The sequence below is a fragment of the Oncorhynchus keta genome, chromosome 37, assembly GCF_023373465.1.
Source record: "Oncorhynchus keta strain PuntledgeMale-10-30-2019 chromosome 37, Oket_V2, whole genome shotgun sequence".
Classification (NCBI taxonomy): Eukaryota; Metazoa; Chordata; class Actinopteri; order Salmoniformes; family Salmonidae; genus Oncorhynchus; species Oncorhynchus keta.
The window spans coordinates 4,306,389-4,325,085 of NC_068457.1; the positions used below are offsets into that span (position 1 = coordinate 4,306,389).

At 40.4% G+C, this 18,697-nt stretch overlaps 2 protein-coding genes across 2 annotated transcripts in view; one reads left to right on the forward strand and one right to left on the reverse strand.

Annotated features, from left to right (window-relative positions):
- The window catches only part of LOC118370087 (zinc finger protein 664-like), a 28,704-nt gene extending 11,895 nt beyond the window's left edge, over positions 1-16,809 (reverse strand). The window contains exons 1-2 of the mRNA XM_052498876.1: positions 16,198-16,809; positions 8,383-8,530 (exon numbers count right to left, since the gene is read on the reverse strand). Of these exons, the coding sequence (XP_052354836.1) occupies positions 8,475-8,530; positions 16,198-16,540 (399 nt within the window). The 5' untranslated portion in view covers positions 16,541-16,809 and the 3' untranslated portion in view covers positions 8,383-8,474. Of the gene's footprint in view, positions 8,531-16,197 lie in introns of the transcript that reaches the window.
- The window catches only part of LOC118370090 (zinc finger protein 501-like), a 311,132-nt gene that overhangs the window by 255,129 nt on the left and 37,306 nt on the right, over positions 1-18,697 (forward strand). The window lies entirely within an intron of this gene.

Here is an 18,697-nt window from a genome sequence, read left to right on the forward strand (position 1 = left end):
TGTGCGGACTTCAAGGTAACTGTGAATTCAATGTTGCATGTGGACCAATACCCCCTGCCACGTCTGGATGACATCTTTGCTGCACTAGCTGGTGGGAAACACTTCAGTAAAATCGATCTGAAACAGGCCTACCTGCAGCTACCGGTTGAAGAGAGCTCCAAACAGTACCTGACAATAAACACACACAAAGGTCTATACAGGTATAACCGCCTGGTTTTTGGCATTGCATCAGCCCCAGCCATTTGGCAGCGGAATATTGACCAGATTTTGCAAGGAATCCCAGGAACCCAGTGTATCCTGGATGACATGATCATAACAGGACGCACCGACAAAGAGCACCTGGCTAACCTGGAAGAGGTTGTGAAAAGACTGAAAGAGTATGGTCTAAAGGCAAACTTACAGAAGTGTGAGTTCTTCAAAGACAAGATTGTCTTGTGTAGAGAAAAAAATGACTGCAATGGATTGCACAAAACATAGGACAAAATCGAGGCAGTGGTACAGGCACCACGACCACAAAATATCACAGAAGTGAGATCTTTCACGGGACTGATCAATTACTGCAGAAGATTCCTCCCAAACATTTCCCAAACCTTTCAGCAGTACTCCAGCCTCTAAATCAGATCCTGGAAAAGAATAGGACATGGCGGTGGACAGAGCAGTGTGAAAATGCATTTCTGGAGGCAAAACGGCTCATAACATCTGAACAGGTCCTGATGCATTACGACCCTGAAATGCCAGTGAAGTTGGCTTGTGATGCGTCCCCTTATGGATTAGGGGCAATCCTTTCACACACACTGAAAGATGGGTCAGAGAGGCCAGTTGCATTTGCGTCACGAACATTTAATTATGCAGAGAAAAACTACTCACAAATCGACAAAGAAGCACTGGCACTAGTGTGGGGTGTCAAGAAATTCCACGCATACCTATAAGGCAAGCATTTCACACTGGTTACAGATCACCAGCCGTTGCTTTCCATTTTCAGTCCAAAGAAAGGCATTCCGGCAATGACAGCAGCCAGGTTACAGTGATACGCCCTGTTCCTTGCCAGTCATATGTATGACATTGAGATTAAGCTGTCGTCCCTCCACACAAATGCAGATGGATTATCCAGACTGCCGTGTACAAGAGAAAGACAAAGGAGGGTGGATGCAGTGGACATGTTCCACACCGCTCAGCTCAAGGCCATACCAGTCACAAGCACATTTATCAAACAGGAGACAAGGAAAGATATGACCTTGTCAAAAGTGTACACCTACACCATGTCAGGATGGCCAGCTACTGGCAGAAAGGAGCTGACTCCGTATTTCCAGTAGAGAAACGAAATTACAACGTACCAAGGATGTTTGATGTGGGGAATGAGAGTCATGATACCCCAGAAATGCCAACATCTAGTCTTGCAGCAACTACATGAAGGTCATGTTGGAATTGTCAAAATGAAGCTGCTCGCAAGGAGCCACTTCTGGTGGCCAGGTCTGGATCAACAGATAGAAAACATGGAGAAGAACTGTAGTGGATGTTTGGAAAACCTTCACATGCCTGCTCCTGTCCCAGTCCACCCATGGGAATGGCCCGCAGAGCCATGGCAGAGAATTCATGTGGACTACGCTGGTCCCTTTGAAAAGCACATGTTTCTGGTTATAGTTGATGCCCATTCCAAATGGCCAGAGGTGTTTTGCACTGACTCCTCCACCTCAGCTCAGACGATAGAGTGTCTCAGAACAGCATTTGCACACTTCGGTGTGCCACTGCAGCTGGTAAGTGACAACGCACAAGCTTTTGTAAGTGACGAGTTTACAAGATTCATGTCAGTAAATGGAATCAAACACTCAACCTGTACATGTGACACAAATGACCTTCATAATATCAAAGAACAAATGTGTGTGTCTGAGGGGAAATTAACTTTCATACAGCCGAAAGGGTGAGAAATTACGGCAATATCAGTGGACAATTTGCACTAATGTAAATAAACATAGATGATGGAACATATTCCCTTTTGTTTACGTGATGAACCACTAAGGGGACATAAATATTTACCATCTAAACCATGTGTGACCTCTGACCTCTCTGGCAGTAGATGTGTTCTTCCTAACCAGTCCCTCAACAGCTCTCTGACTGAGCTCCACCCTCACTGGGTCTTCAGAGGAGAGGAAGGCTGAGGAGGGATGGAAGGATGAATGGATCAGTCAGACAATAAAGTGTAGAGCTGCTGTCTATGCTGTCTGACAAAATCACTATTTTAGTAGTTCATTAAAGTAAATAAGGGTTTATGACTGCTGAATACCAACTATCAATGACTTAGATCATGTATTTTCAGGTAGAGGTACATCCTTGGGTCGTCCCTAGCCCATTGAAATTGACATTTAAAATGGTTACGGTAGGGGTTTAGGGTAGGGATGTCCCAAGGATTCCGGATAGCAGTGACCACTGTCCATTCTTCTGTCTCTTTTACAAATCAGGTGTAAAAGAAACACAGACAAGACAGGTAAGTGCGCAGGTCATTAAGGTCATTGTAGTTTAAAAAATATAATCTAATTATGCCAATCTGTATGTGGGGTTGTTTGAGAAGAATGTGATTGTCAGCCCTAACAATCCATTCTAGCACCTCATCAGGCTCTGAAAAAGGCTTCATTGATGACGTGTTCCTTCTATTCCAGGGGACAGCAGAGGAACTTCATCAATTCCACTCCTTCACCAATACAAGCAGTGAACATCTGAAATTCACCCTCACCTTTGATGTGCATGAAACAAGTTTTCTGGACATTTTGATTAAGAGGGAGGGTGGTGGCTTTAGCACAGACCTATACAGGAAGCTGACGGACAGGAATTCCCTGTTAGCTTCCACTCTACACCCCTAGAAAATAGTCTCTCCATCAGCCAATACTCTCGCATACGCAGGATTTGTAGTACACAGACTGACTATGACAAAACAAGCCGACTGTCTGGATGAGTGTTTCAGACAGCGGGGTTACTCAGAGGAATGTCTGGATGAGTGTTTCAGACAGAGGCGTTACCCAGAGGAATGGCTGCATGAGTGTTTCAGACAGCGGGATTACCCAGAGGAATGTCTGGATGAGTGTTTCTGACAGCGGGGTTACCCAGAGGAATGGCTGGATGAGTGTTTCAGACAGCGGGGTTACCCAGAGGAATGGCTGGATGAGTGTTTCAGACAGCGGGGTTACCCAGAGGAATGGCTGGATGAGTGTTTCAGACAGCGGGGGTTACCCAGGGAGGGTTACCTTTGGGCGGGTACTGTCACGTTCTGACCTTAGTTCCTTTGTTATGTCTTTGTTTTAGTATGGTCAGGGCGTGAGTTGGGTGGGTTGTCTATGTTCCGGTTTCTATGTTGTGTTTTTGTGTTTGGCCTGGTATGGTTCTCAATCAGAGGCAGGTGTCATTAGTTGTCTCTGATTGAGAATCATATTTAAGTAGCCTTTTCCCACCTGTGTTTCGTGGGTGTTTATTTTTCCGTTTCAGTTTTTGCACCATTCGGGAATGTTTCGGTTTTAATTATCTTGTTCTTTTGTATTCATTAAATCATTATGGATACATACCACACTGCATTTTGGTCCGATCCATGCTACTCCTCGTCAGAAGAAGAGGACGAGAATCGTTGCAGAAAAACCCACCACCAAATGACCAAGCAGCGTGGTAACGGGCAGCAGCAGCGGTCGCAGGATTCCTGGACATGGGAGGAGATTCTGGACAGCAAGGGGCCCTGGGCACAGGCTGGAGAATATCGCCGCCCCAAAGCAGAGCTGAAGGCAAAGAGGCGCTGGTATGAGGAGGCAGCAAGGCGGCGCGGTTGGCAGCCCTAAAAATGTATTGGTGGAGGCACACGTGGAGTGTGGCGAAGTTAGGTAGGAGACCTGCGCCAACTTCCCGTGCTTACCGGAGAGGGAGAGGGACCGGGCAGGCACGGTGTCATGCGGTGGAGCGCACGATGTCCCAGGAAGCGTGCTTAGCCCGGTGCACTACATCCCAGCTCCCCGTATGGGTGGGTTGTCTATGTTCCATTTTCTATGTTGTGTTTTTGCGTTTGGCCTGGTATGGTTCTCAATCAGAGGCAGGTGTCGTTAGTTGTCTCTGAGAATCATACTTAGGTAGCCTTTTTCCACCTGTGTTTCGTGGGTGTTTATTTTTCTGTTTCAGTGTTTGCACCATTCGGGATTGTTTCGGTTCTAATTTTGATTCTCTTGTTCTTTTGTATTCATTAAATCATTATAGATACATACCACGCTGCATTTTGGTCCGATCCTTGCCACTCCTTGTCAGAAGAAGAGGACGAGAATCGTTACAATTTTACTGGTTGAAGTGTTTTAAGTACAGAGGTTGATTTGCGATGATGACACAAACATTATATTAAGCAGGACATTCAAACGAGCCTTACAATTATAATCCAACGTAGTGTGAAATGCACTCATAAGCAACCTGGAAATGGAGGTTACTCCACTGAGTTTTTCCCCATTCACCTTCAGAATACATTGTGAAAAACAAATCTTTGCTCACCATTTTTGCTCCAGGCAAAAATACTACATCCATAACTATCGGTTTCCTCATTAGTGGGGACGAGTTTCTACCACCAAATTGCATGTGCATCGCCCTCATGCCGCAATTTTAGCAAACACAGAAAGGGGCCTATATTGGAGACAAAGTCATCTGGCACACTGCTTAGTGTTTCAACAACATTAGTAACTTATTTATAGTCTGCAATCTTAGATGTTACTACTGTGAACAGAAGACAAAATATGACTTCTCTTGCTAATTTTAAGACAATTGTCAAATAATCATTACATTCATTAGACGTCAATTGTTGGCATCACTTTTACAGTGGATTTCTGCTGTTGTGGGCCTTTATCCGTCTGTCTGACTTTGTTGTTCACACAGGAGAGATACGGGACTACCGTGGATCCTCTGGGGAGCCTCAACAACCTCATGATGCTGACAGGGCAGAGAAGAGTCTCTCCACATCAGAACACTTCAAGAAACACCTGCAGAGATCCACAGGGAAGAGATCTCACTGCTGCTTTGACTGTGGGAATAGATTCACCTCATCAGGCATTAAAATTCAACAGAGAATCCACACAGAGAAATCTTATATATGTGGTCAATGTGGGAAGAGTTTTGGTAATTCTGGAGTTTTGGTAATTCTGAAGATACACCGGAGAACACACACAGGAGATGAATCTTATAGATGTGATCAATGTGGGAAGAGTTTTACTCAGTCAACCAACCTGATATCACACCAGCGATCACACACAGGAGAGAAACTCTATACCTGTGGTCAATGTAGGAAGAGTTTTGTTACATCTAGCAGTCTGACTGTACACCATAGAACACACACAGGAGAGCAATCTTATAGCTGTAATCAATGTGGGAAGCGTTTTACTCAGTCAAACAGCCTGGTTCGACACCAGAGAACACACACAGGAGAGAAATCTCATAGCTGTAGTAGAATGTAGAATGTTTTAACATTGTAGTAGGAGTATTCTAATAATGTCACGATGTAGAACCCTAAACGTTTGCCCCCTTATGAATTGATTTCAACATGATGTGGATATTAGCCTCAGGGGAAAATCCAGGCTCTGAAATGAAAGAGTACTATTTATGTGATTTAACAAAAAGTGATTAACAAAAAATAGTTGTTACACTTACCACGTTGTGAGCCCACTGAATCAAAATGCAACACTTCAAAATGTAGCGAGCTGTTATCTACAAATTGGTCTCTAACCAGTGATGTACACATTATTCCAAGATTCCGTGTGGTTTTTAGCTTTTCGTTTTAACAGGACGTGGAACCTCATCTCCCTCCTCTTGGAACAATTGATTTCAACATGATATCGATGAGTTATGACAAATAAGTTTTGCGTTCCTTTGTTTAGCGACCCCTACATTTAAATGCATCACTCCAAAATGTAGCTGACTGTCTTCTGCAGGTTGTCCTCTAATCAGTGAGGTAAAATATATCTCCCATTTCCATGTGTTTTTTTTTTGTCGTGTTAGTTTCAACACCACGTACATACTGATTTCCCCCCTAATCGATATCAGTGATTTATTGCTACTTGTCAAAACAACAGCGTTTCTGGTGCTTGTGCAGTTTATAAGGAGCTAGTTAAAAAAAAATACAAGTAATATGATTTTTGTGGCAGATGTTTGTGTACATAGCACATTTTATGTTTAGGTTTTGGTTATTGATTTGGACACGTTAACACTGTGATTTGACATTGGGCTATCCCACCTAGCAAAATGTAATTGAATACGTTGAAAATAAGACTATGCAACCAAATATTTCATATTTACATTTCATGTAACTTTTAGTAACGCAAATGATTTATGCAACCAACTGACCATTTTTTGGTACAATTATATCGACATTGTTGCCCTGCTTTTAGAGTATCAGGGTTCATTCTCACATGTGCCAACCCAAATGTACTAGAGCATGGCATGTTAATCTGTAAAATTGTAATTATTCGCCTACCTCCTCATGCCTTTTGCACACAATGTATATAGACTCTTTTTTTTTATTTTCTATTTTTCTACTGTGTTATTGACTTGTTAATTGTTTACTCAATGTGTAACTCTGTGTTGTTGTCTGTTCACACTGCTATGCTTTATCTTGGCCAGGTCGTAGTTGTAAATGAGAACTTGTTCTCAACTAGCCTACCTGGTTAAATAAAGGTAAAATCAAATAAAATGAAACATATGACACTGTTATTAAAGCTATACCTAGGTGGGATAAAAACTTTACTTCAGAATTATGCATATTGTGGAATATCTCGCATTGTAAGCGATATCCAGGTGAATGGCATTGGTCTACTAGATATGAAATTCAACAATCGTTTATTAAGGGATATTTTCTACAGGAAGTCTATTCCCTCTGCGATATTTTTTGGGGGCTTCATCGTTTGATGTAACGCCGTGTGGCGCCGTGCTTGGCTCACTCCACACAAATGTATGATGACCAATAAAGTAAAGGAGATCTCCTTTAAGAGTATCCATAGATTCTATCCGTGTAATTCTAAATACTGTATATACCTGATGTTACCAGTGAATGCAGTTTTTTTTGTGAACTAGAAACTGAATCTATTGAACACTTATTCTGTCATTGTTTATATAGTGAAGTGTTCTGGACTGATATAAAACTATATCTTGGCCTCAAATTGCATACAACCTTTGAAATGTCAAAGTTTGACATATTATTTTACTACACCGATGCCACAATTGAACGTGAATTATAAATACATTATAAATCTCTTTATTTTATTAGGAAAATGTTTCAAACACAAATCAAAATCTATGAAGAAAAAGCCCCTTTTCTTAATTTTTCAATCTGACTTGGAAAACTATTTTATCTTTAAAACTTATACAAAACAAAATGTTTAAAAAATGTCCTCGCAACATGTCTGTATTTGAATTGATATAATGTGGATTAGTTTTATTTTTTGATCATTTCTTTGTGGAATCCCTCTGTCTGTTATATTTATGTTTTGCATGTTAGTGTTAATAAAAGTTTAAAAAACTCCTGAAAAAAAAAACAAGATGGCTGACAACTGATGTTGAAGCGTCCCGTCCACTAAATTATACGTCACAGTGGCAGAATCACCTGAAAGACACACATCGCCATCTGCTGACTGGAGGTGGTATCGCAGTTGAGAAAACCCTCAGACAAAAGCTCAAAAGCGACTGCCCCTAAAAACCAACAACTCTCTTTGAAAACAGGCGATGTGGCATCAAACATTTATTATAGTGTAAAAATATACTACAAAGTGTAGCTAAATAGAATAACTTTGGTCATACCCAGTCAGCACGTGACTGGGTAACCCCTAGCAACCCCTGGGTAACCCCTAGTAACCCCTGACTGGGTAACCCCTATAAGTTCTTTGAAGAACCCCTTATAATGGTTCATCAAAGAACCTTTAATTTTTTTTAACTCCCGTCCACCCTCCCTCCATTATAATAGCAATATTGATTTAAATCATTAATTGTTTATTTAGTGTCACCACAAATGTGAATAAATATTTACAAAACAATTAACCAAACAAAACACAAAATTGCTAGATTTCTGCAGACATGTCAGACCATAATAAATAATACATTTACTTTGTATAGTGCTTTTCATGACATTTAAAAAATATATATATAATGATGTACAATAAAAACAACATACATTAAAAATTAATCATAGGTAAACTAACAATATTGTAGACTTGATGCTAAATACAGATTTTTCAGCTTTAGTGTCTATATTCGCATCAACTTAGTTATGTTAGGAAGTTTGCCATCTTTATGACCGGCCCTGGTAACTTCACCCCAACTTTGCTTATCCCCAGAACACAGTAACTTAACAACATAAGTGTTTTTCTGACATTTTTGGGAAATTTAAGGGGGGATACAGCCCGAGTAGAGCCCCAAGTCCCATGGGGACATCCTCGAGGGGGTGGATGTTCTCCTCATCAAAGGCCAGCGGGATTTCACTCTCATGGTGAAATGGATTTCTGCCGATGTGCAGTAAAGGAGCGAACAGCGGTGGAATCTGTGTCAACAAAAGTAAGAAAATATTAAAACACATACAATTAACAAAGAACATAACAACTGTTCAGCAGTAGTTTTATATAAGCATGCACACCTATGTTTTTGAAGAAACAGATGATTGGTGCAAAGGCATAACTTGTCACGGACATGAAGGCATCTCGGGTCCTCATTGAAGAGGTAGGGCAAGAGCAGAATCGCTGCTGTGGTCTCCAGTCCTAGTAAAGTAAAGCAATGATCTTACTACACTTGCTAATTTTATTACAAAATACACCAGAGAAAGGGTAGGAATAAGAGCAAATACCTCTTCTGTATTGTCCTTCAGGGACTGTCAAATTAGCAGGATGATGTCCTCACCCCTGCCTCGCCTCTCTACCTCTGCTAGTCCTTGAATTCTATTTGTCTATATCCATTCCATGGACTTGATTCATTTCTGACAAGATCTGAAAATATCACACACCCTATCACACATATCATGATGATTGATGTGTAGGGACCTGGTTGAACTGGCGGGGTCTGTGTTTGAAACATTTGAAAGAGAATGGCCCCACACCCCCTATTTTATTGCCCTTAGGGTTGTTGTCTATGAAGCAGGAATGTCTGGGAGGGGGATTGGGTGGGTGTGACTGTGTGTATGTATGTCTCTGCATGGGGTATTAGAAATTAGGTCCCTTCGCATTGTGTACATTTCAAGCATTCAACAACAATAAAACAACCATCTAAATAATGTTTCTCGGCCCAACACACTTTGAGTTTCCTGTTTAGTTGTCTTTATATTTACATGCATCAAGCTTCCAGGTGGCCCCAGCCTATGGATGTTCGGTGCATGTACATTTTTGAAAGAGGGAGATTAGAACCCCAAAGTAATAGGGGGTAAGAAAGATCCTAAAGGTAAGTTTAAGATTCAGGTTTAGGGTGTAATACCTTTAGGGAAACCACATTTCACACTATGTACAGACGTCGAGAGCCAACACATCAAGGTGTAACAGGAATGAATGGATATTCAAGGAACAACAGTAGTCTTCTGTAACAAGCAATACGTGTTAAATATGTGTCGCAGTCAATCATGACAGCCTCTTTATGAAAGGCCTTTACTTATGACTTAAACAGATTCATTTTCTACCCATCTTATTCATTAATGCTGTGGGATAAATCAGGTGTTTCTTGGTGGGCTTAAACAAATCTACTGTGAAACTAAAGTGTTCACTTTACACACATGTTTATTGACTTTAAAAAAAACACAGTAACATGACAGATATAGTGGAGATGCTTCAAAAATCTGCTAGCTCGTGTGTATTTTCCAAAGCCTGTCTGGATGTGAACTACTTTATGCCAGGGTTTAGCTTTAAATTGATTGATTATCCCATATTCATAACCCTTATGAATAAACTTGACAGTCTTTTCCAAAAGTGTGAACAATTACAGAGCTGCAAGTGATTGGTTCCCCATTACTCATGCCTTCCCTTCACATGGTTTGCAATAAACACACAGTTGAAAAATGGAAACAATGTTTTCTTCTGATCTCCTTTGCCTTACTCCCTGCTGATATTTTGCCTAGCAACAGGGACATGTGATCGATACTGATATTCCGCCTAGCAACAGGGACATGTGATGGATAAGCCTGACTTCTCCCCTCTCTGGACCCAAGGTGACTGAGGCCCATTTGAGGGAGGAAGTGTGGCTGCCAACACCAGAGTCAGAAAGGAGACATTCTAATAGCAAGAGGTCAATAGTTCGTATCAGCATATTCTGCAGATAAGACATCTTAATTAACTATGTTACTTAGCTAATTCTGATTTCTCCACCACAATCTTTCCCCAGAAACAGGCTCCAAAACAATAGCTCTGTTTCTGGTGTGCAGGATATAACCTTTACTCTGTGGAGGATCAAGAACCAGTCAGTTTCTGTCATATTCTTGGCTAAGTGTCTGAACATCATGGGATCATTCTACACACCCAGAACAGGCCTCTATCAACACACTTTTCTATGTTATAGGAGTTAGGTTCTTTACCAATCTCAAGCCCAATGCCTCGGCTTAAAGAATTATATTTTACTACACAAGCATTAGTAAGGTTTAACAGAAAATTCGCTCACAGTGCTAACGAGATATACGGGCTAAAGTCCAACCTCAAAACAAAAATTGAAAAACCAAAGCCTGAAACACACACCCCTTAAGACAACAAATATATCCTATATTTTTGTTGGACAAGTTCTCACCACCAACAGAAAAGAACTTCCATTTCATATTCAAATTAACTAAAATGCTTCACCTCCTGGTAACAATTAAAAACAAGAAAAAACAAGTATTTCTAAATAATAATATACAATCGTATTAGTTCTCTCTTTCTTTCTAGAATCCTAAAACTAATTTTGACTACAAATACAATGCTTCACCTTCACTCTCTAATTCTCTCTTTCTTTCTTTCTCTCTCTCGGAGGACCTGAGCCCTAGGACCGTGCCCCAGGACTACCTGACATGATGACTCCTTGCTGTCCCCAGTCCACCTGGCCATGCTGCTGCTCCAGTTTCAACTGTTCTGCCTTGTTATTATTCGACCATGCTGGTCATTTATGAAGATTTTAACATCTTGGCCATGTTCTGTTATAATCTCCACCCGGCACAGCCAGAAGAGGACTGGCCACCCCACATAGCCTGGTTCCTCTCTAGGTTTCTTCCTAGGTTTTGGCCTTTCTAGGGAGTTTTTCCTAGCCACTGTGCTTCTACACCTGCAATGCTTGCTGTTTGGGGTTTTAGGCTGGGTTTCTGTACAGTACTTTGAGATATCAGCTGATGTACGAAGGGCTATATAAATAAATTTGATTTGATTTGATTTGACTAATATAAACATTGTGTCTACTGGCTGTCAAAAAGTAATAATAATAATTAAAAAAATATTTCCCCCCACTAGCTACTAGAATTCACATCTTCCTAAAACTCACTAGCCTCTAAAACTCTCGTCCCCTTGGAACGAGCCCAAACAAAACTCATCTCCAATACGGAAAAACGTGCAGTCATAATAAATTGTGATCCATGGCAACGCATTGGCTAAACGCAATACACAAACATTTTGAGTGCCCACCCTTGAGACAATCAGCAAGTTTTCCTTAAAACGAACATGTCTGATTTCAAGAGGAAACTCCTGCAATATCCATAGTAACTTTCCACCTCACTGCAGAGCTTCTCTCTCTTTTCAGGGTTCACTCCATATGCATGTTGTTGGATCGGGGCCCAGTCCCCAAAATCATGCTCTAGTACCTTTGTGTTGGCACATCTGAGAATGAACCCTGATATTCTAAAAGCAGGGCAAAAATGTCAATATAATTGTACCCAAAATAGTCAGCTGGTTTGCTTAAATAATTATGATTACTAAATGTTACATGAATTGTAAATATGAAATATCAAAACCAAATGTACATTAATATATTTTGGAAATAATTAACGTAATACAAACATCTGCAACAATCATATTACTTGTATTTTTTTAAACAAGCTCCTTATAAACTGCACAAACACCAGAAACGATGTTGTTTTGACAAGTAGCAATACATCACTGATATTGATTTGGGGGAAATCAGGTTGTATGTGATGTTGAAACTAACACATCTAAAAAAAAAACATGGAAATGGGAGATATCTTTTATCTCACTGATTAGGGGACAACCTGCAGAAGACAGTCAGCTACATTTTGGAGTGATGCATTTAAATGTAGGGGTTGCTAAACAAAGGAACGCAACACTTATGTCATAACTCATCGATATAATGTAGAAATCAATTGCGTGAGAGGAGGTTGCACGTCCTGTTAAAACTAACAGCTCAAAAACCACACAGAATCTGGGAGTAACGTGTACATCCCTGGTTAGAGGACCATTTGTAGAAAACATCTAGCTATATTTTGATTAAAGTGGGTCACCAATGTTATAAGTGCAACACAGCTCTTTATTTGTTAGTCACTTTTTGTTAAATCACATAAATAGTACTTTCAATTCAGAGCCTGGATTTTCCCTCTGATGCTAATATCCATATCTGGCTGAAATCAATAGAACAGGGGACAAACATTTAGGCTTCTACATTGTGACATCATGAAAATACTCCCATTACAATGTTAAAACCTTCTACATTGTGACATTTCATTGATATCATGAAACAACTCCTTCATGTATGTATTTTCTGATGTTTGTTCAGGGATCTTTTATCAGAGTATCTCTTGTCACATTGATCACAGCCATGAGGTTTCTCTCCTGTGTGTGTTCTCTGGTGTACAATAAGACGGCTAGATGTAACAAAACTCTTCTCACATTGATCACAGCTATAAGGTTTCTCTCCTGTGTGTGTTCTCTGGTGTACAATAAGACTGCTAGATGAAGTAAAACTCTTCCGACATTGATCACAGCTATAAGGTTTCTCTCCTGTGTGTGTTCTCTGGTGTGATACCAGGTTGCTTGACCGAGTAAAACTCTTCCCACATTGATTACAGCTATACAATTTATCTCCTGTGTGTTTTCTCTGGTGTACGATCCGATAAAGAGATGTTGTAAAACTCTTCCCACATTGATTACAGCTATACGATTTATCTCCTGTGTGTGTTCTCTGGTGTGATAGCAGGTTGCTTGACTGAGTAAAACTCTTCCCACATTTAGTACAGCTGTACGGTTTCTTTCCTGTGTGTGTTCTCTGGTGTACAATCCGATGACTAGATGTAGTAAAGCTCCTCCCACATTGATCACATCTATAAGGTTTATCTCCTGTGTGTTTTCTCTGGTGTGATAACAGGTTGCTTGACTGAGTAAAACTCTTCCCACATTGAGTACAGCTGTATGGTTTCTCTCCTGTGTGTGTTCTCTGGTGTATCATCAGATGACTAGACATAGTAAAACTCTTCCCACATTGATCACAGCTGTAAAGTTTCTCTCCAGTGTGAATTCGCATGTGTACTTTTAGTGATTTTAATCTTAAGTAACTCTTCCCACAATCAAAACAGTGGTGAGATTTCTCTCCTGTGTGTACTCGCTGGTGTATTTTAAGTTCTAATGAAGATTTGCAACGTTTCCCACAGTCAGAGCAGCAATGAGATTTCTTCCCTGTGGGTCTCCTATGGTGTTTCTTGAGGAGTTCTGATGTAGAGACACTCTTCTCTGCCTCATCAGCATCATGATGTTGTTGAGGCTCCCCAGAGGACCCACGTCTCTCTCCTGCGTGAACAACAAGTCAGACAGATGGTTAAGGGCCACAACAGCATAAATCCATTGAAAAGGGTGATGCCAACAGCGTAGCACTGAAGTTGTACAACAATTGACGTCTGTAATGAATGTTCAAATTATTTGACAATTGACTTAAGACAGTCAAGTGAGCAACAATAGTCATATTTAGTCTTGTTCACATATTAGTAGTAACATTACCGTTGGTCTCCAATATAGGTCCCTTTCTGTGTTTGCTAAAATTGGAACATGAGGGCGATGCACACACAATTTGGTTGCAGTAACGCCTCCATGCTATTGAGGAAACCACTAGTTATACAAATACCATAGACCTATAGTAGGACCCATACAACATACTTCACCTAACAACATAGACCTACTGTAGGACCCACCTAACAACAACAACAGACAGACAATAACACATCAATTTGTTAGGGATGTTGGATCCAACGTGGAGCACAGCATAACTGTCTTTACCAGAGTAATGAATGAAGAAGCACTTTGGTTGTTGTTGCATGTTGTGATGTTTGTCATGTGATTGTCATTCAGAAAATTGTTTTCTGGATCAGCTGATGACAGTTGAACATGTGACGAACTAAGCAGCTACAGTATTAAGTATAATTATTGAAGAACCACATTAATGACAGTATCCATTTGGGTGTTGTCAATAAAGTTAAGGTGACTCTCGGGTAGAAACATTGGATTTAGCAAACTCTGAATTGATTTAGGATTTATGTGCCCATAAACTTTTTTCCCAGCGTAATATAAAGAGCCACTATATGTTACGTAGTTAGAGTGCATTTCAGAGATCTGAATACAACAAGCTGTCCGACAGCAAGATCCACTATTTAAGTTTAAGTTCACCATATGACAAGCTTAACGTTATGACTATAACTACTGTTCCCTGAAGGAGGGAAACTAGGTACAACATACTATTAAATCCACATGACAATAACTACTGTTCCCTGAAGGAGGGAAATGAGGTGCAACATACTATTAAATCCACATGACAATAACTACTGTTCCCTGAAGGAGGGAAACTAGGTACAACATACTATTAATCACCTTCCACAGGTGATGAGCGTGAGACTGATTTATTCCTTAAATTTCATACCACTCTTCATCGACCCTGGAAAGGGCGGGGCCAAACAGGTGTTGTACCTCGTTCATAACTGGCACGCAGATCGGTAGAAATTGTCATATAAATTGGCACTCCAAATGGAAAAACTTTGTCAATTTTACCGGAAACTTCACAAGCTTAACGTCAGAATTTACGAAGGCCATCAGCCTGTCGGGAATTGGTCATTTTATTCTGGTTATATTGATCTCTGACTTCCTCAAGTCATTTGTGTCTTAATTATTTAATCAAAAGCTTGAAGCATCAGTTCAAGTTCTGCAGATACAGTTGATTTTATTAAACACATGTGGTGTGTCTATATGAAAAAATGCACATCATAAAATTTCAACCAATCAATTGGTAGAAAGAAAATACAATTTAAAAAAAAAATCTGGGACGCCCCTAGAACATACATGCATTCAGACCCCTTCCCTTTTTACACATTTTGTTACGTTACGTTCTATTCTAAAACGGATTACATTTATTTTAAATGATCAATCTTCAGACAATAGCTCAATGACATCACAATACCTCATAAAAGTGAGAGAATTTTTTTTAGAAATGCTTGCATACCAGTGGTTGTATCTCTGTAGGACATGCCAGTAGGTTACAGTAGGTTGTATCTCTCTAGGTCATGCCAGTAGACTACAGTAGGTTGTATCCAAGTGGAAACAATTATCAACCCAATGTGGAAAGTGTCAAAATTGGTCAACAACAAAGTGAATGGCTTATTTGCTACGTGAGGTTTACTTGATCCAACAGAAGTTTCGTAATGATTAAGTTGTGGACACGTGACATACCGACAACTTTGATAAAAACACTATAGGAGTTGTCATCAGATCGCTATGCATATTCATGCTAGTAGCTTAGCATCTCTCTCAATTGAAAACAGGCGGTTGACGTCGACAACCCTCATAGAATATAAACAATAGATTACAATAATAAGATGTATCCACCAATCCAAAGAAAGGATTAGACAGGAGCTCGACAACCCGCAGTGGCGCTTTGTGGACAACGACTCCCCTTGTTAGGGCGGAGAGACATCTTGTCAGTATATCCATAATCTTTGGTGTAGCCAACCCAACTCTCGCATGGCACTATTGGGGGGCAAGGTGTGTCGTAAATCATCACTACATAACAATCACTACATGCCGGGCCCCCCAGTCTGCGGTCAGCAGATAGACCCTTCTCAAATATATATGTTAAGTCACTTTTTGGAAACGGAGAAAACTTAGCTTGCTCTCTACGTCGTCTGATTCTAGACATATCAGTCATCATCCTAGGGCCCTCCGTTGAAGAGCTATTGACGAGCCAACTCCGAATATCCAAAGTTAAAAACAAATTGTAGCCGGTACTTACTGGTGTTAATCAGATCTCCTATCTCCTCCTCTTCATCTTTCAATGTGACAGTAATCTCCCCTTCCTTCTTCACTCCAAAAACTGCTTCCTCCTCTTCTTTTACTGTAACATCCTCCTCTTTCACTCTGAACGCGTCTTCCTCTTCTTTCACTGAAACGTCTTTCTCTTCTACTTTCACTGTAACAGCCTCACCCTCTACTTCTTGTTTTACTGTGACATCCTCTTTCACGACAATGTTCAGCCCCAGAGCTTCTTTCTCCGTCCAGCAGACCCCCTCTTCTTTAACAGGAGGGGAGTAGTTTAGGGAGCTCATGTTCGGGGATGTTAGCAAGCTAGATATCATTAGCGACTAGGCTAGTGCTAATTTAACCAGCCAGATACTATAGCTGACTAATACAAAATAACGTAATATTAAATTAAATAGGTTAACAAGTTGAAACGCCAGAAGTGTGTCTAAAACACAGTAGCTAATATAGACCGAAAGCGTATAACTAGCTTGAATCTTTCGGCTATGTTGGCTCGAAGCTACGGAGGTGGGTGACCAGCTGTTTCTGAAGAACCGTCCACTAGATTATACGTCACGCTGGCAGCGTCGCCTGAAAGACGCAAATCGCCGTCTGCTGACTGGAGGGGAAACGCAATTGAGGATCATATTTCATTTTCAGACAAAGATTATTTTAAATGGATTTAATTAAATAAAAGATTTATGAGACATACAAAGACAGGAATGTGTTGATTGATTGGTGCGAAATGTTTACTAAAGCACATTTAAGGCAGTTTAATTTAAGTCAAACTAAATCTAAATAAGTAGCTGTCACACCCTGGCCTAACTAGAATAGAGAATAAAAGCCTCTCTATGGCCAGGGTGTGACAGCTACTTATTTAGATTTCGTTTCTCGTCATTTCTCCTTGCTTCAGACTTCTTTTTCTTCTTTGGACTTCATATGGCGGTTGGCAACCAACTTTAAGGTGCATTACCACCATCAACTGGACTGGAGTGTGGACCTCAGTTCATTTTACAATCACCCACGTGGGTATATACCAAGACAGTTATGAAGAGGGCACAACAAAACCTTTTCCCCCTCAGGAGACTGAAAAGATTTGGCATGGGTCCCCAGATACTCAAAAGGACCAAACCCCCACCCCCTACCCTTTTGTGCACTGCTGCTACTCACTGGTTGTTTGTTACCTATGCATAGTCACTACGCCCCCACCTTCATGTACAGATTATCTCAACTAGCCTGTACCCCTGCACACTGACTCGGTACCGGTGCCCCCTGTATATAGCCTCGTTATTGTTATTCTCATTGTGTTACTTTTTATTATTACTTTTAATTTTAGTCTACTTGGTAAACATTTTCTTCTTCTTGAACTGCACTGTTGGTTAAGGGCTTGTAAGTAAAGCATTTCACGGTAAAGTCTAAATTGGTGTCTTGACAGATTTGTAAAAAAAACGGTTTGTCATAAAACACTATATTTAAATATTGCTGACACCCCTCCCTAGAGGTGTCTCATTATTAGGATTCATTGCTGATTCCTACCTGTAGCTCACTATGAGGTGTCTAGTGATACAGGTTAAAGGCCATGTTGGAGATTTGTGGTTGGTGGCGGAGTCGAGGGAACAAGCAGGGTTGGACACGGCCATGTTATTATCCCACAGTCTCTGTGGTTCATATGAAGCCCATTCATGGGAATTAGAATTGATTACATATTGCACCTGTCTGTTACCACAGAAGGGTTATGTCTGTCCCATTTCCAGCTAGGTTATGAGGTGCTTTGTCGCCAGTACCTATGACTGGTTGATAGGGGAAACCTCCATGCTTATTATAGAAAAAGTAATTAGGGGAAAAATATTTTGTAAACTGAAATAAAATAACAAACCTGTTTGAAAAATGAAAACTATTCCAAAACTATTTTGACTCCAAAACTAAAATAGCCTAAAATAATAATGGTGGCTGCTGGGTGGCAATGTTTCAAATAGACCTAGCTTTGTGTATCACTATCACTTGCTATCACCAGACATACTTTAAGAAATTAGGATATTGGAAACTCCTTTCGAGTCGTATTAATAGCTTAAAGAAAAGAACATTGGCATGAATTACCCTCTGAACAAGAAGCACAACATTACAAATATTTTCAGAGATGTGAGATAATTAACTTGTTCTCTGTAATAGCGTATAGCTTTGCAATCGTGACATTACGACCTTTCAAGGAAAATAGGCATGTTTCTCGACACATACCCTGACTTTAAAAAGGGATTTAAGTGAGAATTAGCTTAGGATCTGCGTGTCACAGCATGACAATGTGATTGGTCGACAGTCTTCTGGACGGGCGTTTTATTTTCTGGAATCGGTTTTATTTGAAAACGTTTTTGTTCACTTGCCTGCCTATTGAATTTGGAATGCACTGTACTGTTCATCTCTGAAACTCACTGAGATAATTCCTTTGATACAGCAGTAGCAATACAGGAATAGAAATTCTACAGAATAAACAGGAATGC